Below are 24046 nucleotides of genomic sequence, written 5' to 3'. Positions count from 1 at the left end.
TTTGTTTGGGGGGGAGGGGGGGCGCGGGCGGGGGGGGAGAAAGCAGCAGCAGCAGCAGCAGTGTAGTAAAAAGGTAGGAAAGAGAAAACTCATGCAGATTTCCTTAGACTTAGGTCTCCAGACTTAAAGATGGAAAAAAAGAACCAACTTTCACCTTTTCCTTTATTGCATCAACCTGCAAAGGAATTCAGAAGGTGCAGCTTAGAGGAAAAAAAAAATTCAAACTCCATACTGAGCATGTTAAAAAAAAAAAAAGTAGAGTAAGCAAAAGAGCGAGGGAGGGGGGGGAAAGTTAAAAACCAAACAGCACGTTGGAAGTTATCGGCTGCAGAAAGCCAAGTTGGGCTTTGCGTTCCAAGGCTGCTCGGCTGCCTACGTTTTCCATGTTTACGTGGAGGAAAACAGGTGGGATTTGGGTACTAGCAAAAAAAAGTTGTTAAGTCGTAGACGGTTTTCAGTCTCTGAATTGCCCAGCAGAGTTCATTACCAATGCTGTTGTCAAGGTTATCTTGAAGAATTCTCCACATGCGAGGGGTGGAGGTTCCCTCTCGGACTTTGTCTTTCTGAAAGAGGCAGACGATAATATGCAAAACTTCACAGTCTTAGGTAAGCACCTACTTTCTGGGCTTCAATCTTCCTACGCTACATACCTGGTCCTTCCTTTCTCTCAAGGAAAAAAAAATAAAAGCACTTGGTGGAGGCAAACTCGAAAGAAACAGATGCACAGCCACGTGGCTGCTACTTCATGAGAAGCTTGCAAGGTAGTTAAAATGGAAGTCAGGCAACAGTTGAATTTTCTCCCCCCCGAGTTCTCTTTTGAGCAGAAGGTTCCCCCCTGTTTCTAGCATGAGCTCATCACAGTGACAGACACAAGGTTCAGGATAGCTCCAACACGGGGCGCTCCCAGAGCAAGCCAAGAAACACGGCCTATTACCTTCTACTGTATATTTGCACCACTGTAGGTGAAGTTCAGCCATGCCCCAAGCAGCATCTTGACACTGGGGGAACAACCAATCACATTGGAGGGGGAGTCAAAGCTACTTAGAAGTGGGTGAGCAAAGAGGGTCATTGCATGGCAGCAGGGAAGAAAGAGTCCTGGGTTCTAGTCTTGCCTCGATCTCAAAGCCACGGCACTCCCCTAACACTGCAGTTCTGTTGCAAGGGCTGTAGAGATTCAGCAAAATGAATAAAAACTTGGCTGATCGCACCAATTTTTCCACTAGTAAGAGATGGAGGGAGGAGTCCCATCTGACCACAAAGGGCTATACCGGTGATCATGAGACCACCGTGGAGAATGAGGGATGAGTATCCAGGAAAAGAGAAACACCAAGCGAAAAAGCTAGCAACGCCCACCCTATTATGCGGCCAGACAAAGAAGTTTACAGGAGACTGGTCAATTCTATATTCCTCTTTCTGAACGCAGAATCACATAGACACACAGTGCGGTCAGAGTGAAACCTGTTTGTGGCATGAAGAAGCTGGAGACAGTTGAGTGGTTGCCGTGAGATATGCTACTAAGCCAACTGCTATCAGCATATGGCCACATTAAGCTTCAGGATGATGCCGACCTCTGCATTAAACAGAAGCGGATGAGCCCCTACCCCAATAGCACAGCACCCTCTTCAATACCCAGAAGATGTTGGGTTGGTGAGAGAAATAAGATGCAAATGGGGAGTTTAAGGTTATTGGATTTGGATTACATGCTAATAGGAGGAAAGGCCAGAAACTGGTCTTCCAGGGATGCAGCTCCATGAGCAAACCACTCCCATCCTTCAGCATCTTGGGCAATACCTTGTTGTATTCAGGCTTTGGTAGTAGCACTTGCGGCTCGATTTCAAAAGGCAAACAAGGGGAGAGGTCACTCATAGACTGAAGAAAATATACAACCACACGGTTATAGTGACCAGATAAGAAATTAATCATGTCAAAATTGGAATATAACAATAACAACAAAAACTAGGAGTCCCAATGTGCAGGCTGTAACATTGGTTTGTATGTTCATTATTGTATTATTTTAAGTTTGCAGTCACTGAACGTTGTGTGAGTACCTATACTGATTTTGGTCTGAACTGGACTTTGCAAGTATGAAATTGTCATGAGCATAATCATGTACGTTATTGGTTATATGAATATTATGTATTTATGTTTTGAAGGGAAATTAACTTTTATGGAGAGCCCTTTGCATGAAGTGTGAACGAAGCAGGAATTTCAAGTCGACCCCCTGCACATCGGGACTCCTAACTTTTGTTATTGTTACATTCCAATTTTGACATTATTAATTCATTATTTGGTCACTATAACCGTGTGGTTGTATATTTTCTTCGATTTCAAAAGATAGCAGCACTCCATTTCTAGGCTTGCGGAGGCAGCTGAAGGGGCACTTCTGTGGCCAAGGGATGTCTGGTATGAATCTAACACTAGAGCATCCTTATTTATCAGCTGCTATACTAGTATTAACTCAGAACTCGCTCTGCAAGCAAATGGTTCTCTGCTTCCTGAAAGCAGCCTTTCCTCAGGAAGGCCCAGAAAGAGGAGTGCACGTGGGGACAGAGACAAATGTTCAGTAAAGGCAACACGGGTGTTAACAGCACAAACACAACAAAGGTATATCAGACAAACAGGACAGCGAGCCGCTAACAGAGAGGGCTGGGGCTTACTGGGAGGGTGCTTTGGCCCTTACCTTGGTCAAGTATTCCTTCATGACCTGAATGAAGTAGGGCATGGCAAAGTCCATGATGTTGTGCCTCCAGGCGGTCTCCAACACCACGTCCGGCCGAAGGAGGTCGTAGCAGGTGAAGAGACAGGCTCCAAAACACTCCCTCTTGCCTTCCTGTAGAAACCACTGCAAGAGCTCCTCCGCCAGCTCTGTGTCTTTGGACTCGGAGGCGTACTGCATGGCGTCCTGGGGAAGGGGGAGAGAATGGAGAAGAGGTGCATCGGTGAAGATGGAAATGTGCCTGCTTTCAGAAGGTGCCCTGTTGCTTGAGGACAAATATGGCCTAACTTAATTGGGGGGTGGAGGGAGACCTGCACAAGGTTTCCAAACATTGTCCAAACCCCCTGACACAAGTTGGAAATCTACAAGCAAGGGAAAAGGAATGAACCTTCTTTTTAGGTGCAGCTGGACAACAACAAACCCTTCTGCCAACTGCAGCAAACTTCTGAAGCAGGTCATGGGGCATAGTGATGTTCAGCAAGTCATAGTGGTGCTCTGTATTCTTGTTGGTTGAGGGGGGGAGGCACAGTGGGAGAGCTTCTAGTGTCCTGGCCCCACTGATGGACCTCTTGATGGCACTGGGGTTTTTTGGCCACTGTGTGACACAGAGTGTTGGACTGGATGGGCCACTGGCCTGATCCAACATGGCTTCTCTTATGTTCTTATGGACCTCCTGACGGCACCTGGGTTTTGGCCACTGTGTGACACAGGAGTGTTGGACTGGATGGGCCGTTGGCCTGATCCAACATGGCTTCTCTTATGTTCTTATGTCATTTCTTCCCGTTTCCCTGCCCAACACCCTCCTAACGATTCTGCGATGCCCTCAAAGCCGTTACCTTGTATAACCTGTCCTTCTTGCAGAGCTCAACGCTTTGCTTCCAGCGATTGTTGCCTTTGAATAGGTATGCAGCGATCCTCCTGAACTCAATAAGTTCATGTTTCTCCAGGCGCTGAGCGAGGGAGATGTTGTCAAAGTTGTCGTAGGCATCTATTGATGTCCGGAGCGCCTGGGGAGGAGGCACAAGTCAACACTTTAAATGGGTAAACAGGAATTAGTTGGAAAAATATTGGAGACAGCTGAACTGGACTCTTTATCTTCTTTGTTGAGAGGCAAGGCTATGCAAGATGCTAAAGAACTTTGGAAACCTTTTTATGCCTGGCTTGATGCCTTGGCCTAAACCCCCTACTGATACCCGATGAAAATAGGTTTTTTTTTCCTTTGATTAGTAAATGTTGTAAAAGATAATGACAGATCCAAAAATACGTAAGCTAAGACTTAACAGAATTTACATCTTACTTTTATGTATTTTGAATACTTTCGAATTACTCTTATATTATGATATGCAGAAATGTAATGTTCTATTATTCCTTTTTTGTCTTCCCTTTTCCCACTCCCACCTTTCCCTTTTTGCTGTAAATGTAATAAAACTTTTAAACACCGAACACTTTAAATGGGCAAATGAACCACACTCTCTCCAAAGTACGGGGGGGGGGGGGGGGGACTCTGGGGACATGCCTTCGACTTTGAACTCCAAGTATGTGTGTGTGTAGGGGGGGGTGGGGAGTCCCTTAAAAGCATGCTAGGCTCAGGAGAGTCTTGCTGATTGGGCACCCCCAAGAACACCAACTTCCCTTCTGAACAATACACCTTACCTGGTAGTCTTCTTCTGTTATGAAGAGATTGTTCAGAGACTCGTTCACTGATTTGTTATTGTGATTCTGAACTGAACGCAAGTAGGGTTTCACTAGCGGCAGCTGTTTAACCTGTAAAACAGAGCAAGGCCGTGTACTGCGTTCCCCATAAAGTCAAAGAGATATACTAAAGTCAAGAGGCTGCCCCATTTACTTGTTTGACCAAATGCCTTTAAAGCAGGGGCCCCCAACCAGCAGAGGCACCGCACCACCCCCACCTGCCTGGGAGCCGGGGTGGACGAAATAGGCAACACGGCCTCATTCAGATGATCAACGGAGTCTTTAAATGGGAGGGGGAGGCAGACTGGCCTTCTGCCGCCTCCACTTAGCGGGGAGGTGGCAGAAACAGCCCCAGTCTCTCCCTCATTTAAAGACCTCCATGGGGGGCAGGGATGGGGCCTGGATGGGGGGGAGCCTGGGGTTGCAAAACCCCTAGCATCCCGCCTCCTCCCTCCAATCCGTGGAAAAATTGCCTTCCATGAAACCAGTCCCTGGTGCCAAAAGAGTTGGGAGCCACCGCTTTAAAGCACCGGCATATCCAAAACTGAGAAGACAAGAGTCACCAGGGAAGACATGGATGCCACAAAAAGTTGAAAATGGCAGGAGCAGAGGAAAACCCAACGCGAGATGGATTGATTCAAGAAAGGAAGCCACAAGGGCCCTCAGTTTGCAAGACCTGAACAAGGCTGTTGATGGTAGAACGTTTTGGAAGTCATTAATTCATTGGGTCACCAGAAGTCAGAAGTAGCTTGGCAGCAAACAAACACACACACACACACACACACCCAAGAGTGCCAGGGGTGGAGTCTCTAGGGACACAGCTCTCAGACATCACTAGAACACAAGCTGTCAGCCAAACCAGGAGACGGCAAGTGTCACACCCACGGCCTTCCAAGGGTTACTCCACCATGGGACAGAAGTTCTGGACAGCCCGGAGAGGTTTTTCACATACCTCCGAAAACCCAATTCACAGGCTGCGTAAAGGATCAGGGCAAAAGCAATCCCACAACTTCCCGGGTGTCGGGTCCAAGTGTGACAGAAGCCCTTTATGCCACACAGGAAATCTTGAAAAGTGAAGACGCTCTTGAAAAAGTTTTACTGAGATACCCCAGCAGGGGACACAGTGGAGAAGCTCTTCTGATCATGACCAATCTTCTTTTAATGCCGGCGGTTTGCCCTCCACTCTGCATTAAAGGAACCTCTGGATCAGCGATCCCCAACCTTTTTGGCACCAGGGACCATTTTGTGGAAGACAATTTTTCCAGGGACCGGTGGGGCAGGGGAGGATGGTTTTGGGATGATACGATTATGCACTTCATTTCTATAAATTTGGCATGGTGGTTAAATGTGCAAACTCTTATCTGGGTTTGATTCCCCACTCCTCCACTTGCAGCTGCTGGAACGGCCTTGGGTCAGCCAGAGCTCTCGCAGAGGTTGTCCTTGAAAGGGCAGCTTCTGGGAGAGCTCTCTCAGCCCCATCCACCTCACAGAGTGTTCATTGTGGGAGAGGAAGGTAAAGGAGATTGTGAGCTGCTCTGAGACTCTGAAATTTGGAGTGGAGGGCACGATATATAAATGCAATGCCTTTATTATTATTACTACTACATTGCAATATATAATGAAATAATTATACAACTCACAGCCTGGTTGCTAACAGGCCATGGACCGGTACAGGTCCTCAGCCCGGGGGTTGGGGACCCCTACTCTAGATTCCTGGGCAGGAAGGAGCCAGAAAAAGGATGCAGCCTTTCGTCTGAGCATCTAACATTAACAGTGTACATCCCTGCGCTGTCATGCTGCCCTTCCTCTGAAATGTTTTGCCTCTTGACACTGACAAGAGCGAAGCACTGCCAGCCACACACCAAGAAGTTGGGGGTGCTCCTTGGGCAGCCGTAGGCAGGTGCTCCAATTACCTTGCTGAAGAAGTTGACGGCACGGGTGTGGTCGAGTCGGGGAGAGAGCACCATCAGCAGGTCGTTCAGCAGCAGTGGTTTGAACTCCAAATAGAACTGGATTGCTTTGTAATACAGCTCCACGTTGGCCACCTGTGGAGAGGGGGGCAGGCAAAAAACAACAATTGCTCTCACACTTACGCTGCAGAATGCTTCCCCTCGGGCAGAAGGCAATGAAAGCGGCTCTGAGTTATCCATTAAGCTCATTCCTGATGCGAAGCCACGGCTGGCTGCCACACCACATCAATAGGCCCTTTGTCATATAGGCACTTCCCCTACATGCAGCCGGGGGGGAGTCACTGGTGGAGGAAATGCCCAAACTATACACTTCTGAGGCAGTATGGGATACAGCTACAGGGAAACAGCTGTGTGGCACACGCTAAAAAGAGTAAAAGGCAGTGAATGAGCCGGCGTGCCCTCAACTCAGAAAGCCTTTGCTTGTTGCAACATGGGTCCCAGATGTTCTTTCGGGGTGGGGGAGATTCCCAGGACCACTAGCGGCATACATAATACCTGGCCGAACTTGCTAAGAACAAAAAAAAAAAGCATCACACTTTTTCAACTTTGAAATCTGACACATGACTCCAGAAGCGGCTGCACTTGGCTATTTGGCATCTCTTGTGCTCTTGCTATTCCAGTGCATCTGAAGGCCTTCCAGGCCTGCTCTAGAAATCAGCCAGTCTTCTTGACCTATGCCTCACTTTGCAAACAGAAAGTGCAAGCTCATGTATAAACTAGAGGTGGCCAAACTTACTTAACATTAACAGCCAAACAGAATAAACGTCAAATGTTGCAAGAGCTGCAAGACATAAATGTCAAAGGGAGGGAGGGAGGGAAGGAAGGAAGGAAGGAAGGAAGGAAGGAAGGAAGGAAGGAAGGAAGGAAGGAAGGAAGGAAGGAAGGAAGGAAGGAAGGAAGGAAGGAAGGAAGGAAGGAAGGAAGGAAGGAAGGAAGGAAGGAAGGAAGGAAGGAAGGAAGGAAGGAAGGAAGGAAGGAAGGAAGGAAGAAGGAAGGAAGGAAGGAAGGAAGATGGGGGAGGGAGAGATAGAAGACAGCAACTTTAACTTTAGGTGCATTCTCCAATCTGCCAGCTGGCTTGGCAAAGTGATTTAAAGAGATAAATGCCTTCTCCAAGCCAGCCAACATGGCAGTGGGGGCTTCAAGAGTCACACAAATATGTGTGAAAGAGCCACATCTGGCTCCCAAGCAACAGTCTGGCCACCCCTGATATAAATTGCCAACCCTTGACCCAGAAGCACAGCCCACCCCCCCCCCCCAACACCTCGGTGTGTGTCCTGTGTGCCTCCTTCTACAACTTTCCAACCCAGCTCTCCTTGGTTCTCAAATGAGCTGCCCATCAGCCAGCCATGTCGCAGGCACAGCGGCTATCACACATGGTGCTGCCTTATACTGAATCAGACCCTCAGTCCATCAAGGTCAGTTCTGTCTACCTAACCAGGCAGCTCTCCAGGGCTTCAGGCAGAAGAGGCCTTTCACATCACCTCCTGCCTACTCCTTTCAACTGGAGACGCTGGGGACTGAACCTGGGACCTTCTGCCTGCCAAGCAGAGGCTCCACCACTGAGCCACAGCTCCCTTGCTGCCCTAACGGAGCTGTGGCAAAGGAGAGCAGAAATCATTCTGACCCAGTCACTTAAAAACATGCAGTGTGCTGTAATGCAAACTAACTTGTACCTGAACAAGAACTCTTCACAGCTCTGTTGAGCTGGTAGGACCCAAATTGGGAAGCTCCTCCCAGCACAACAGAGGGCTGAAGTTAGCACCAGTACCAGGAGGAATGGAACCCATACCTTTCCACTAAGGGAGCCTGGAACTGACATATCTATGGGACCACCTCTCCCCATGTATGCCCCAGAGAACACTACGATCTGGCACTCAACATTTGCTGACCATCCCTGACCCGAAGGACGTCCGACTACCCTCGACCAGAGCCAGAGGGCCTTTTCGGCCTTTGCCCCAGCCTGGTGGAATAAGCTCCCCTCAGAGATCAGGGCTCCTTACTGAATTGTTACCTTTTCGTAGGGCCCGTAAGACGGAAGCTATTCCACCAGGCATTTGGTTGAGGCAGCGGGCGTCCTACCCCATCGGCTGACCCTATGCTGCAATGCCACCTCTGCTGAAATACCGATTTTATACTAGCTGATGTTCAGTGTATTATGACACGCCCAACCGGGCTGCCAAATTGTATTGTTTACTTTTATTGGTTTTTAAAACGTTACCCGCCCTGAGCCCATCTAGGAAAAGCCGGAACAAAAATGATCTAAATAAGACACGCTACAGTGTAGTACTACAGTGTAGTATTCTTTTGAACAGCCAGCCAGCCATGACTTAACTGCCTGCATTTCATCGCTTGTCCACATACCAGAAATGGGGTCTTTTAAAGAAGTGGGCTCAAAGCGAAGGGCATCCCGAGTTACGTCGCTACCGTTTACTCCAGGTTCAGATCACTTCCCAGCCAAGCACCCAGCGCTGTCTACAACAGCTCAAGAATCTCAAGAAGAAATTCCATAAAGTAGACACCGATAAAATCCAAGGTCAAGGGCGTAAGTAGTGGTTTGCGGTGTCCCCCTCCCCCACCCGAGTGGATGTGTTTTTGCTACCTTTGGGAAAGCAAGGTGACCTGTGCAAAGACCGGACATGCCTCTAGAGGGGGCAGGCTTTGTCCAGACAGCTGTGCTGTGAAGCAAGAATATTTGGGGTGGGGGGGGGGAGATTCCCGCTTTGGATGCTCTCTCTCAAGTGATAGAGAACTTTAGGTTTCCCATTTGAAACAGAAGTGCCATTTCCATCAAACAAGGCAGTACCTTAGTGATTATATCTTTGAACTGTCCTTCTTTCCACGCATCTGTTGGGTGGTTCATCATCGTGATGATGGCGTTGTCATACTCTTCGTATTTGTCATACAAGAAGACCAGCTCTGCCCAAAGATGTGCTTGTTCGGCTGCCCTTAGCACCTATGGAACAAAATAAAAAGAGGGTCTGGGATGACACAGCAGCCTCGTTGTATGCAGTTTCCAGCAGAACCCAGGCAGATCTGAGAAGTTCTGGCAAGGGCCTTCCCCTCCTCTTCGTCCCCCCGCTAGGTGAACTGTGAGGCACCTCTTTATCCACAATTTAGTTTTCAAGATCAATAACAAAATATTTCATGACTTTGCCTTTAGAAGAAGATGATATTGGATTTACATCCCACCCTCCATTCTGAATCTCAGAAAAGTCACAATCTCTTTTACCTCCCCCCCTCCCACTTCAAAAAGACACTCTGTGAGGTGGGTGGGGCTGAGAGAACTCTTGCAGCAGCTGCCCTTTCAAGGACAACTCCTACGAGAGCTATGGCTGACCCAAGGCCATTCCAGCAGCTGCAAGTGGAGGAGTGGGGAATCAAGCCCGGTTTTCCCAGACAAGAGTCCAACCACATAACCACTACACCAAACTGTCTCTCTCATCTCATGGCAAAGAATTCTGCATAGTACGAAGCTGGTCCATGAACCAAATACCCATCATACAGCCAACCTGACTGAACCCTATCTATATTTGATTCTGGCCCACTGCCTTCAACACAGGATGGGAATCCAACGTTTCTTGTCCTCTGCTGCAAGAAACGGGTGCCAGCAGAAAACTCTGCTGCTACTGGAATGGACATACTGGATCCCACCCTCCATTTCCCTGCCAGGATGAATCCCTGCCAAACATATATAGGCGCTCAAGAGCTGTACCCACCACGGGGCATTACACAAGCAATAGCTGTGCCTACTAGACTGGGTTTTAATTGCGACTAGCAGGTGCACAGCTTGGTTTGGGCATCTTCAAGGAAGTGCCAGTAGGAGGCGCCACACTCAAACCTGTATCCTTAGTCTGAAAGAGCGAGTCTGCTCCATGGGTACTACGCGGCTGATCTTCACAATCCCATTTGCACCGCACTGTCGTTCAAAGGGAGCTCTGGGCAACACACATGGGAATTAGCTCGTCAATGCCAGGAGGGTGATTCCTCTGACAGGCAGCAACTGGCCCAAGGTCACCCAGGGAAGGGCACGACTCAGCAGGGAGATTTAAACTCTGCCTCCGCTCTTGCCACTGCAGCGCACCAAAGCCTTTAAGCCTCTCTGAAGACAGAAGGGCGGGCAGGATGTTTCTGCTGCGGCTGCATCCATCTTTTAACACAGCCACCGTCTCCACTCAGAAAGCGTTACCTTAGGAATATTGACTCTGGACCAAAACAGCTCTAAGTGCTCTCTCATCTTCTGTGGCTTGAATTTAGAGTAGAGGATGGCCAGTTCCGTGAACATTCCCATGTGAGCACGCTCCAGCCCCAGCGCAGCTTCCAACATGGTTATCAATTCCTCAAAGTAGCCGCGGTCCTGAGGGGGAAAAGTGAGAAAGGGAGAGACGCAATTTAAAACCCAGCCCCACAGCCATCTCCTGACAGCGCAGAAAGCCACGTCCCAGACTCTCCCATTACCTGGTAATAGTTGATCAGCTCCTCCAGTTCGTCTGCGTGCACCACAATGTGGAGGCCACACATCTGGGCCAGGCGGAACTCCTTGCCGTCAACGCACGCAAAGCAAACCTGAAAAAAAAAATTGCTGATCTTAAGTGCTGGGAAGAGCTAAAAAGGAGCAAGCCTCCCCTCCTCTAATCCACTTTTAACTTTAAGCCCCTCTGTGGCAGCCAATTGCATCGGGATTTAAGAAATCTCCTTCATGATGCCATTATTTTCTCAAGACTTAAGAGCATCCTGGCGCACATAGCCAAGGCCAGGGGTGGTCAAACTGTGGCTCGGGAGCCACACGTGGCTCTTTCACACATATTGTGTGGCTCTCAAGGCTCCCATCGGCCAGCTTGCAGAAGGCATTTGTCTCTTTAAATCACTTCTCCGAGGCAAGCCAGCCAGCAGCTTGGAGAATGCATTTAAAGTTTGCTTTCTTTCCACCTTCCCTCCCCCTCTATTTGCTTTCCTTCCTTCCACTCTCAAACACCTGATGTTCATGTCTTGCGGCTCTCAAACATCTGGTGTTTATTCTATGTGACTCTTACATTAAGCAAGTTTGGCCACCCCTGACCAAGGCAACGAAGGAAAGGATCTTGCTGGATCAAACCAGGTCACGTGACTCAACAGTGCTCCCAACGGCACACAGTGAGAGGCTCTTGCATCCTCTCAAGCTAGGGCAAAAGGGCCTTGGCCACCCCATTCATGCCCAGCGCTTGTACACAAAGGGTCTTATCTGGCTTCTGACTAACACTATTGATAGGCCAACACTCCCCCTGTCATGAATCTGTCCCCATCCACCTCTAAAAGCACCCAAGTTTGTGTCCCACCACATCTGCTGGTGGTGAGGACAAGGTGACTCAAAAGGCCCACCTCCTTCCACGTCCGAGTGCTGTTTGCTTTCCGAGCGCCATCGACCGCCGCCTGGTATTCGCCAAGGTGAACCAGAGTGGACGCTAAGCGGCCAAAGTTGGAGACGTTGTTGTACAGCAGTTTGGCAGCATCGTACATCTTCTCCTCGTAGCAGCGATCGCCAACCTGAAGAGACAGCTATTTTATTAAAAGACACCCTTCCCCAATTTCATCTGCTCAACCGAGATCAGGCATGTTTCGGCATTCACAGAAACTCAACAAGACTAAACAAATCACAAAGGCTGGCCAATTTCTTTAAAAGGATTGTTCAAAGTTGCACGCCTTCACAAACAAGTGTAGCGTTGCTGTAAGAGAAACCCCTCCATCTCTATAAAAGCACTCAGCGGGAACACTTTCTCCATTCTATAAAATCTTCACGTTGAGGATGCTAGCTTCTCTTTCCAGCAGGCTTCACAGCCAGCAGGCAGCAAACTAGCTACCCATCGAAGCCCTGCAGAGAGAAGAGCAAAACCCCAACCCGCGATGCCAGCAGTGAATCGTTACCGACAACATGACAGGGGCACTCACTTGCTGAATATGGGCGTTGTTGGGTCCATTGATGAATTCCTCCAGCTCGGCCAAGCGGTTGGTCTTTGCGAGGGCAAAAATGAGTTCGGTCTCCACGTAAGACTCCCGGGCCTTCCTGCGTGCCATCTGCAAATACTTCACCAGCTCTTCCCAGTTTCCTGGGCAGGGAGGAAGGGGACAAGTTTAAGCCACGTGGCATGAGAGACCCACGCTCGCTCGGTTGAGGAAGCATACTACGAGGCAGGGAACGTTCCGCTTTATCGCCATGACTTCTAAACCAGCCTCGGCAGGCTTACCCGCAACAGGGAATGCCTCTTAATCCCCATCACGGGGGAGGCGGGGGGGGGGGGGAGGCTGCTGCAGCATGTATAATGCTGGCAAAAACTAAGGGATGAGCCACCAGAGTACTGATTAATTTGTACTTAGACTCTAGCTGTGTGTAGAGTTTTGTAAGAGCCGAACAGTCGCCCATTCTTGCTGCACAGAACACAAGCTTCCCAAAGCTGAAAAAAAAAAATCGGGTCAGCCGAACAATCTACTGCTTTGTAGTACGCTCCTTCTACTGAGCGACTCTGTTCACACATCTGGTATAGGAGAAAATGCACTCCCCACTGGCAACTTGGGTCCCTTGCCATTGTGGGGGGCGGGGAGGGAAGGAACATTACGTTTCAAAGAAGAACCCTGCCCCCCCACCAAAATAAGGGGGGGGGTCTTATCGTAATTGATGCTATTTTGGGGGAACTTTAATCTAAACGATACTATTTTGGGGAGAGGCATTAAGCGGGAACACCCAAGGGTATGCTGAAGCAAAGCGAGGCCATCAGTGCTCAACTACAGAAGACCTCCCATCAAAAGAAAATAGTCAAGGCCCTGCATACTGGTTGCTTGCTTCCTCTCATGCTGAGGGGCACTATAAAATTCCCTGACTGAGCCTGTCCACCAAAAAGGGGAAAAGGAGCAGAGCACAAAGCTAATCAGATCTCTATCTGCCACAGCCAGCTCCTTCTATTACCTTCTTGCGTCCATGGCTTGGTGTGCCAGATAACCACCCCCAGACCCCCAGTTGCTAGCAAGGCCTTTCCTTGACCCAGCATGCTGCATCAGAGAAGCACCCTCCCCCCACCCCCAGCCGGACGCTGAAGACGAGGTTGCCAGCTACCTCTCTGCAAGGGACAATGGCACGTCCCGTTCAAGAGCCATCGGGAGCCAGGAATGGGACAGGAAGCCGAGAGGGAAGAAGAGCTGCATACTCGCAAGCGCTCCGCCCTATCCCCAACCCATCCATTATTGTTAAAACTGCCTAGTAAGGATGTGGGAACTTTCCTAGATACTGAGAACATGCGGATACACTACTTTGGTAGATTTTCTTGTGTTTTAATAGGGCTGCATAAACCTTGCTGCTGTTTGCAGAAGCCACATTGAGGGCCCCAGCTGAGTTGGGAATGCAGGACAGATTCAGACAACACAACAAGGCTTTACCTTGAAGAAAGCAGATTTCAAGACAACACCCCCCCACCCCCGCTTTCTAGAATCCCTCATCATACAGTTGATAGAAGAGAGTCCCGTGGGGAGGGGTAAGGCTAAAATTATCCTGCCTGAATATTCATCAGCTTCTGCACAGGTCATTTAGATACTAGAAATCAGAGCCACCCACCCACCCACCCACCCCCAAAGCCTACCACTGGCATTGGCAGCCTGGACCACTTCCATGTATGACGACGGGTCATCCGCTTTGATATAGGAGTCGATCGCTTCCTTCACCATCCCTTTCTGAAGCTGAGCTTTGGCCAGCTGGCTCCACACAGCAGGCTCGTTGCAGCGTTCAGCAAACTCGTACGCTCGGTCCAAGTTTCCAATGTGTTCAATCAGAACCTAGGAACACAAACGGGACAGCTGCCATTAAGGTCCTGAAGCGGGATTTGGAGGAATCCTCTGTGAAGTGTACGGTGTTACGAGGAGGAAATCTAGATCAAGCTTCTTCTTAGCCTTGGCCTACACCCAGGTAATACAATGAGGCAGGGCTTTTTTTGTAGCAGGAACCTATTTGCATATTAGGCCGCACACCCCTGATGTATCCAATCCTCCAAGAGCTTACAGGGCTCTTCTTACAGGGCCTACTGTAAGCTCTTGGAGGATTGGCTACATCAGGGGTGTGTGGCCTAATATGCAAAGGAGTTCCTGTTACACAAAAAGCCCTGCAATGAGGAATGTAAAAGCAACAGGTGGTGAAACTTTGGATGGCACAGTACCACCCCCAAAAGGGTCTCTTTAACCTGTGAGAAGTGGGCAACGCAAAATGAGAATGCTTTTCTGCTGCTGACATTGTTGAGGATCCCCAGCAAATGCTCAACCTTGCTACCCATTTTGCCAGGACTACTTCCAGTCAAGGATTTCTGCGGTGGACCGAGGACAGACAGACAGAGGGAAGCTTTAGGCAGTCAAAATGCCCAGCACTACTTTCTACAAAAGGGGGGTTGGGACTGAAGGGAGACACCTGGCAGCCTTAGCAACTAAATCAGAGGTGAGGCTATGCCCCTACTGTTTGGAAGAAAGAGAGAGCAGCAAGCAACAGCTCCACCTGAAGGCAGCACCATGAGCAAGTCAAAGAGGGTCGGAACTTTCCACCATTTGAAGAACATCTGCCTTTCCACCAGGGGATGGGACGGTGGCTCAGTGGTAGAGCATCTGCTTGGGAAGCAGAAGGTCCCAGGTTCAATCCCTGGCATCTCCAAAAAAAGGATCCAGGCAAATAGGCGTGAAAAACCTCAGCTTGAGACCCTGGAGAGCCGCTGCCAGTCTGAGTAGACAATACTGACTTTGATGGACCAAGGGTCTGGTTCAGTATAAGGCAGCTTCATATGTTCATCCCCCCCCCACCCCAATTAGAATCCAGTCATTACCTGCACTGCAGAGGTGTTGACGTCAAACTTCCTAAAGATAGCAAAGGCCTCCTCGAAAAGCTCATTGCTGATCGCAATGTTGGCGATATCCGGAGCGTCGTAGTTGTCCAGGCGGTTGATATACTCCATGACACGGGTACGGTCAGCCTTGATCGCTGTCAGGATGAGCAGGTTCTGCAGGTTCCTAAGAAAGCAGAAGAGCAAGGAATAGATCCATCAGCCATTGTTCAAGAGGGAGGATTTACAGATGACCCCACTTCAATGTTACGTGCCTCTGCCCAGCAAGACTGAGCTGTTGTTGGTCAGACACAAAAGAATCCCTTCTAAGACTGTGAATAGGGCGGCTGCATATATCTTGTATTCCCCAAAATTACTACATGGCAGTAAATGGCATGCATAGGATCTGCCCTGTTAGGAGCAAACAAGCTTATCTGAACCTGTCCCAACACTCTTGATAGGCAAGTAAAAAAATCAGGGCTTTAAAAAAAAAAAGCAAACAGTTACAAAGTGAGCAAACCTGCAAACTTGCAGGTTTTGTAGTTTCAAAACAATCCATATTATTTATGCTGTTTGTGCCAGTTGTGGTGATATTGCCATACAATACAAGCCTCAAGTCCCCTAATTTCTGGAATTCTGACAAGCATTTCCCTGCAATCTTGGCAACCAGAAACTTCGTGAAAGCAAAGGGTTTTTTCCCCAGGAAGTTGAGCCCTGTGCCTGGCCTTTCTTGACCTCCACAGCAAACGTGGCAAGCACACAGCTTAGCTTGTATCTCATCCAGCCATCAGCACTTGGACACAGCTTGATGTTACTTGCTCCAAAGAAGACTACACAGTCACAACACAAGTGAGAAACTTTTCAGAGCACCAGGAGTTCCACTGAAGGCTACCGCAGCTGCTGGAATGGCCTTGGGTCAGCCATAGCTCTTGCAAGAGCTGTCCTTGAAAGGGACTTAACTTCCAAACAGAGACCATCTTTTCGTATTACTAATGATCTGTCCACATCTATGAGGAATGCTATTTACCTCTGGACATTGCTAAGGATTTGGAGGTTCTGATGGACAGAGACGTATGGAGAAGACAGACATTCTAATGCACAGTGATTGTGGGCCAAACTTTTTGGGGCTTCACTGTAGCCCTGAATAAGGCAAGCTCAAACAAACAAACAAAAAGATGGTACACTTTTTTAAAAAAAATCTGTCCACTGCAGGGGACGGTGAGCAAGCTCTTTTCTGGGGAAGCTGATCTATGACTAATTCCTCTCATTAAGAAATCTCTGGTTACCTGACAAGATATTCCAGGGCTGCCCAGAAGAGTTAGAAAATTCTCTAGAGTACCACATATATACTCAGCAGGATAGAAAGAGGAAGGAGGGGAAAGCGAGCGGAGACCCCATTACCGACCTGTGCTCACTAAAAACGGAATTATCCAGAACAATTTTCTCCAGCAACTCAATCAACTCGTTAGGAAGGTCAGCTGTCATGAACGCCTTGACAGTAACAGATACTTCTTCAGGGTCCTGAGTCTCCGAGAGTGCTGTCTGCACAACCTACAAGCAAAAGGAGGAGGCAATGGGCTTCATTGCTTTCAACAAGACCCACCTGCATCACTGAAGGAGGCTGGGACTAAATACCTGGTCAATCAGCGGTCTTCGGTATGGATTGCTTTCCAGCAGCACACTGGCCCACAGCTCGGGGTCCTTGCGACGCACCAAGTAACGGGAGAGGCTCTTGAAGAGGGAATTCTCATTGCATACCTAAAAGGCCAGGGACAACGCTTTGGGTGAGAGCTGGCATCTTGGCCCAAATTCCCAAGTTACATTAAGGAGAACAGTATTTAATTAGCATACCGACCCAAGGAGAGTGCTCAAGCTCATAAGGACTTCAAGCCACACACTTAAAAGCACTTTACAGCTATGTAATGCTGACTGCAAAAGTGCAAGACAACTGACCAGATTAATTGCAGTCTCAGTAACTCTGTGCACAAGTACAGACTGATAGTTCCTTTCTTACAAAATGCAAACACTTGGACGTTATACCTAAGGGACTGAGAATTGAATCCTCTACAAGCCACTTGTCCGAAGAACTATATCTCACACTGTCCAGGAAACTACTGAAACATCTCATCAGTGTTCTGTACCACAAACAGAAACTGATCAAGGACAAACTCTCTAAACTGGACATTTCAACAAGGAATCAACCTACTTGGCATGACTTATACTCTGTTACACAGAAATTACAGTGCTGGGAAACTAGTCCTCGCAAGACCACATTTTAAATTAAAAGAAAAAGAAGCAGCATTGACTTTTCACTCCCCGCAAGTCTGATGACATTTATTCCTGCATTCCACACAGGCTTAGAGGGGTAAGCTGACCGCTACAGAGTACAGCACAGAACAGTAGCTTGGGACTGAGAATTTGGGGGCAGAGGGAGATGAGTGGCAGGGTCATACAACTATCCTACACTGGAACAGGGAAATGCCCTCAGAGAAGATTCTATGGGACAAAACAAAATGTGACGGGCACAAACAGAAACGTCCAAGGATACCTATTTGTCTCTACACAAAGCTGCAAGGTGAAAGAAAATCTGGTTTTGTGCATCCGGAGCACGAGCTAAATCTTTTGGCCCCCCGTCTCAGACATTCCCCCACATCTATACGCACATTAATAAGCTCCAGATCGCACTGGCCACGCTCATACGCCACACATGCCAGATGAGGGTCTCTCTTCTCACAGTACTTCCCCACCACACGGCTGTCATAGTAGGGGTTCTCGCGCAGAAACCTTTCAGGGTTGTTGTTGCTGTCAATGTAGATTTTAGCTAGTGCGTTGTGCGTAGCTGGCTCCTCACAGCCTTCGTGAATTCTGGCTTCCAGCCACGGAAGGAGAAGCTTCAACCTAAACAAGAAAACACACATTTGAGTTGGGTCGGTTCTGAAACAGACGTCCTCCGAGGCCTGTGTGTCGCCATCTTTCGGAAAGGAGGGTTCAGACCAGCAGCGGCCAAACTTGCTTAACATAAGAGCCACATAGAATAAACATCAGATGTTGGAGAGCCCCAAGGCATGAATGTTAGATGCTTGAGAGCGGCAAATAGATGGGGGAAGAGAAGAGGTGGAAATAAAGCAACTTTAAACGCATTCTCCAAGCTGACTGATGGGATGGGGGGGGGGCTCAAGAGCCACACAATATTTGCGAAAGAGCCACATGTGGCTCCTGAGCCACGGTTTGGCCACCCCTGGTTCAGACACTTCAGAGCCCTCCACGTGTCAAATGCGGAAGCGCTGGGCTCAGCTTTTGCCTTGGATTCCCTGCTTGTAAACAATAGAGTCTTCTGAGTTCAAATTGAAGTACTGCATTTGCTTTAGAAAGTACACAAGACAAATGAGGTCAAGGAAGAGAGTCTCCTAACATTTAACAGCAGCGTGACCATATGGACACTGTGCAAGTCTCAACTCCTGCAGCTAAAAGACTCAGGTTCAGAAGTGCCCTGGCTTGAGCCTGCCCACAGAGAGCTTCAAGAGGGGATTCGATAAGCATATGGAGCAGGGTCCATCAGTGGCTATTAGCCACAACATGTAGATGGAACATTGTCTGGGGCAGTAATGCTTTGTGTTCTTGGGGTTTGGGGGGGGCAGCAATGGGAGGGCTTCTGGAGCCTGGCCCTACTGGTGGACTTCCTGACGGCACCTGGGTTTTGGCTACTGTGCGATACAGAGCGCTGGACTGCATGTTGGCCTCGTCCAACATGGCTTCTCTTATGTTCTTATTATGTTCCTACCCTTGGCTCACCATGAGAGTGAATATTTGTTTTATCAGTCTGTTTGGATTACGGAGTAAAGAGACGTTGTGTCCCTTGATTTACTTTATTCTAAGGGCGCCGTGGCGCAGAGTGGTAAAGCTGCAGTACTGCAGTCCAAGCTCTCTGCTCTCTGAGTTTGATCCCGGCAGAAGTTGAGTTCAGGCAGCCAACTCAAGGTTGACTCAGCCTTCCATCCTTCTGAGGTTGATAAAATGAGTACCCAGCTAGCTGGGGGGGGAGGGGGAGGTGTAGATGACTGGGGAAGGTAATGGCAAACCACCACATAAAAAAGTCTGCAGTGAAAATGTCGTGATGCAACATCACCCCAGAGTCAGAAATAACCGGTGCTTGAACAGGGGACTACCTTTACCTTTTAAGGGCCCAAAGCAACCCAACTCAGCTGTATCTCCTTCGGGCAGTTACAAGTAGTTTTGAAATGTAGTATCTGACCTAACTCATTATTTACGCAGTGATGCCTAGTGACCTGGAAACCACCTGTGGCTCTTCTCAGCACTGTTCTCCACTGCAGAACCTGTCCCAAGAACCCATGCAGCTACCTTATACTGAATCAGACCCTTCATCTGTCACAGTCGGTACTATCAGACTGGCAGCAGCTTTCTGAGGACTCAAGCAGAAGAGGTCTTTCACATCATCTATTGCCAACTCTTTTAACTGGGGCCTTCTGCCCGCCAAGCAGATGCTCTACCACTGAGCCACAGCCCCTTGTCCAGTGGGGATTGAAGTTAGCAGGAGGTTCCCAGCTTGAGACAGGTGTCACCGGAAGGCTGGGTAGGCTGTGAGCCTCAAGGCACAGGCCTCACGCCAAGTATGGGAGTGTGGCTCTTCTGGCGGATGCCAACCGCGGCTCTCTGCAAGGCATGGAGTGCCACTAATTGCAATTCCAACAGGTTACGAGAAGTACCTGTTCCTTTTTTCTACTTCAGCAACAAGCTCGTCTGTGGAGAACTGTCCTCTCACAACTAAGATCAGGTTCTTTATGACATCTTCAGAGCAATCGACATCAAGCAAGCCCCCGATGACCACAGGTAGACGACTCGGGTTCACCTGTGGCAAGAAGATGGTGGGGAAACCATAAAGCACAACCGTAAGAAGGATAACTCAGCTTTGAGTGTTGCCCAAGTAAGAAATGAGCTTTTCAACCCAGGTGAATGAAGAGGCTACAGTCCTAGAGGCAGCTAAAGCAGCATCTTCAAACAACTTGCTACCGTCCACTAAAGACTGGCCAACCACTCCAGGTCTGGGTCCTCTGCCACCTTCAGCAGGGGCACATGTAGGAAAAAAATGCTTCAAAAGTATCTTGCAGACATCTGCTATTAATCAAAGTGCTATTATGCACCATCTAGAAAGGGGAAGCTTTGAGACCACCTTTAAACCCCAAGCAACGATTGGCCTGGGATTTAATGCAGGCTTTAAAAGCGGCCCCGAGGCGCAGAGTGGTAAAGCAGCAGTACTGCAGTACTATGATCTGAATTCTCTGCTCACAACCTGAGTTCTATCCCAGCAAAAGCTGGTTCAGGTAGCTGGCCCAAGGTTGACTCAGCCTTCCATCCTTCCGAGGTCGGTCAAATAAGTACCCAGCTTGCTGGGGGTGGGGGGTGGGGTGGGAGTGTAAAAGACTGGGGAAGGCAATGGCAAAACCACCCCGTAAAAAGTCTGCCGTGAAAACGTTGTGAAAGCAACATCACCCCAGAGTCAGAAACGACTGGTGCTTGCACAGGGGACCTTTCCTTTCCTTAAATTTTTTACAGCTGTACTTGAAAAAGGCAGGAGGTAACATAATGAAGAAGATGACTGCAGATTTATATCCTGCCCTTCATTCTGAATCAGAGTCTCAGAGCGGCTTCCTATCTCCTTCATCTTCTTCCCCCACAACAAACACCCTGTGAGGTGGGTGGGGCTGAGAGGGCTCTCACAGCAGCTGCCCTTTCAAGGACAACCTCTGCCAGAGCTATGGCTACCCAAATGCCATTCCAGCACCTGCAAGTGGAGGAGTGGGGAATCAAACCTGGTTCTCCCAGATAAGAGTCCACACACTTAACCACTACACTAATGGGCTCCGAAGGAGTTCAGAATCACCTCTAGGAGGAAAAAAAAGTCACTGGATTCTCACCTTTTGCACGTAAATTTCAATGTATTTTTGGAGATTGTTTCTATACAAGTAGAGCACCAGATCATGGACAAAGTCAAAACGGTCACACACAATAATCAGCGGGAGCTGGTCGGTCAGTTTCGCTTCCTGTAAGGGGTGGGAAGAAGAAAAGCATTGATCTGGTGCAGAATTCCTACATTCCAAAAAGGAAAACTGAACAAACCAAGCTGAACTGTCACAGTGAAGAGCAATTTGATGAGAAGACCCGGGATTAGGGGAAGATCCAGGTTTTCAGCCCATTTCCACTAAAACCCGTTTTATTTTAAAGCTTCCTCCCTAAGCCCACAAACATTTCTTCCTACTCTAAGCTCCTACAGTGGGGAGAGGGGGAAGCAAGTCCAGCCGAGCTACGGCTTCTTGGCAGGCTCACACTGACAAACAATGTCACGAAATAAACACAGGACAACAGGGGATTACAAGCCTACGCTAGGCTTCAGCATTGGTAGACTGCAACTGCTATGGAGTGTGCAGGATCAACTCTGGGATTGCAACGGCTCAAACGAATTGAAGATGGATGTGAATTTCGTGCCTTCCTCTCAAGCTTGCCTCGTCTCCCACAGTGAGCAACAGCAGCCCAGGTGACCCAGCAATGAAGACTCACAAGTTGGGAGAGAACAGATCTTTCCCTCTTGTGATGCCCCTATGGGCCCCCTTCCCCAGGAGCCTGCCACCTTCTGCCATCATCTGCCTGCATTCTAGAAGCAGCTAGAGGTCTCAGAATGAGGGCAGAGTGGTCTAAACTTCACCACTCTCCTCCTCCCTGGTGGGGCTACCTTCCCACTTAACCTATGACTCAAGGTCGGAGCTGGGGCTTTTGCCGCCCCTGCCCCTCCAGCGGGGGAGGGCCCCTAGCACCCGCCCAAATGTGGGCTGGTTTGCATGAAGGGCTCCTCTTGAGGAATCCTACATGCAACCCCCCACTCGACCTCCCCGCAGTGTGGGGAAGCTGACCGGGGGCTGATGGCCCTGTTCCTCTTGAGGTGCCCTCTGTGCAAACGGCCACCCCTGCTCGACCTCCCCTGCCAGGGAAGGCAGCCTGGGAGTGAGGCCAAGCTGCCTCTTTCCTCCGCCCAAGTCTGGGGCGGGGGAAAGATGCCACAGGCCAGCTGGCATGGAGGGGGGATGCCTAGCAGCACCCATAGGCCATGCAGCGCCCTAGGCAGACGCCTACATGGCCTACTCCCACGCGCCGGCCTTGCCTATGGCGCCCAGCCAGCTACTCCTCCTCGACCCCTGCCAGACAGCTTCCTTTTAAACCCAGCCCATTCCCTGACTCCTCCCCCATCACTCTTTAACTCTGCCAGGCAGGGCTAGCCTCTTGCCTGTCATTGGGAGTAGCGGGGCAGGCTCTGTCACACCTCCCTTGCCCCCTCGCCTATGAAGGTGTACCAGCTGGCAGCATCTGGAGCCTCACCAGAATCAAGCATCATGCCTGCCCTGGCCTGCCCTTTCTGGTTCCATGTTGGGGCAGTTCAAGGCCCAGGCTTTGCAGCCTGTCCCTCAAAAGTCTTGGGCCCCAAAGCTTTCCTTGCTGCTGAGCCTATCCTGGGGTCACTGTTGCTGGGCATGGCCTTGATTTAGCTGCCACTGATTCCCTCGTGCTGCTCTCTGCCCCTGACCCCTCCAGTAGGTAAGCAGCCAGAGCCGGGTACCTTGGGGCAGGCAGAGTCTGGGTTTGAGGCTTCAGGTGCTGGCCAGCCGTTTCCCAGGTGGTCAGGCGGCCCTGAACCCAGACCCTTTAACGTATCATTCCCTCACCAGACCTTTTAACGTATCATTCCTGCTAGCAGGGCCAGTTCCAGGGGCCCCTCCTCTCATTTGCCCACCGCAAATGCCATCTCACCTGCCTGCAGGTGTACCCTTCACTTGTCTGCTCACAACACTTCCACTGCCCATGCTCACAACCGCCTGCAAAATTTTTCTCCAGTGGCAGTGGGCAGTGCATGAAATTGGAAGCACGGGTGATGGGAGCGCTAGCAAGTGGGCCAAGGGTATCTAATTTGAACTCAAACTGTTGAGGGATAGGACGCAGCTCTATCTTGCATTCCATCCTTCCTGGGCTCGAAGCAGCTGACGGAGAGTTCTCAAATGTTCTCCCATCCACACACTGACTTGACCACGGCCTCCTTAGCTTCAGCAAGGTTTTGTCCCCAAGACTCCAAAGTGCTTCTGGACCAGATGTTCAAAGCAGGGGTGACCAAACGTCTAGCCAGTTCTAACTGTTAAAGCACACAAGCTGTTCACACCCAAAGGTTAGGTAAGTGTTTCACCTGCCCAGAAAGCCTCTAGTTAAACTCATTACGGAGTCCTTTAAAAGCCACCACAACTGACACTACCCAAGACCCAAACACAAGATGGGAATCGACAGAAGCCGGGGTAGTGATGGAGGTAATGAAGTCATCCTAATAACTCTAGTTTGTTGTGTGTTTTTTTAAGAGAGCTCATACCTACAAAATAATTCAGTTTGACACCTAGAAACGCAAGCGTAATTTCTCTTTGTATGCAAGCCAAGACCTCTTCAAAAGAGGAATACTAAGAGGAAAATTAAGTCACCCATTTGACCAGTTTTCAGGAACGCAAATCCCAGGATCTAATCCTATACACAAAATGGACACTGAAGGATGTAACGGATTTGGGGAAACCTATACTGGGAGAGTTACCTGGTACATGTCCTGAACATTCCCGAGACACAAGGAACAGCACAAAAGACAACAGGCGCATCAAGAAATGGTTGTCATACAACTTAGAATTGCTGATCACAGGCTATCCTCAAAGACAATGGTTGCAAAGCCATCCACGACTCACAGTCCCTTCCTACTTTCCCCCCAGCCCCGTGCTAGCAAGATCCATTCCTTTCCAGTGTTTTCTATAACA

At 49.3% G+C, this 24046-nt stretch overlaps 1 protein-coding gene across 1 annotated transcript in view; it reads right to left on the bottom strand.

The window, feature by feature from the left end:
* The window catches only part of CLTC (clathrin heavy chain), a 96703-nt gene that overhangs the window by 7618 nt on the left and 65039 nt on the right, over window positions 1-24046 (bottom strand). The window contains exons 15-30 of the mRNA XM_060259218.1: window positions 21134-21259; window positions 19925-20067; window positions 17864-18098; window positions 16836-16958; window positions 16606-16751; window positions 15204-15387; window positions 13983-14175; window positions 12304-12461; window positions 11737-11901; window positions 10837-10944; window positions 10568-10735; window positions 9185-9334; window positions 6322-6453; window positions 4370-4480; window positions 3553-3723; window positions 2681-2902 (exon numbers count right to left, since the gene is read on the bottom strand). Of these exons, the coding sequence (XP_060115201.1) occupies window positions 2681-2902; window positions 3553-3723; window positions 4370-4480; window positions 6322-6453; window positions 9185-9334; window positions 10568-10735; window positions 10837-10944; window positions 11737-11901; window positions 12304-12461; window positions 13983-14175; window positions 15204-15387; window positions 16606-16751; window positions 16836-16958; window positions 17864-18098; window positions 19925-20067; window positions 21134-21259 (2535 nt within the window). The remainder of the gene's footprint in view (window positions 1-2680; window positions 2903-3552; window positions 3724-4369; window positions 4481-6321; window positions 6454-9184; window positions 9335-10567; window positions 10736-10836; window positions 10945-11736; window positions 11902-12303; window positions 12462-13982; window positions 14176-15203; window positions 15388-16605; window positions 16752-16835; window positions 16959-17863; window positions 18099-19924; window positions 20068-21133; window positions 21260-24046) is intronic.

Source organism: Heteronotia binoei, chromosome 18 (genome assembly GCF_032191835.1).
Source record: "Heteronotia binoei isolate CCM8104 ecotype False Entrance Well chromosome 18, APGP_CSIRO_Hbin_v1, whole genome shotgun sequence".
Lineage (NCBI taxonomy): Eukaryota > Metazoa > Chordata > Lepidosauria > Squamata > Gekkonidae > Heteronotia > Heteronotia binoei.
This window is presented reverse-complemented; position numbering and strand designations above follow the sequence as displayed.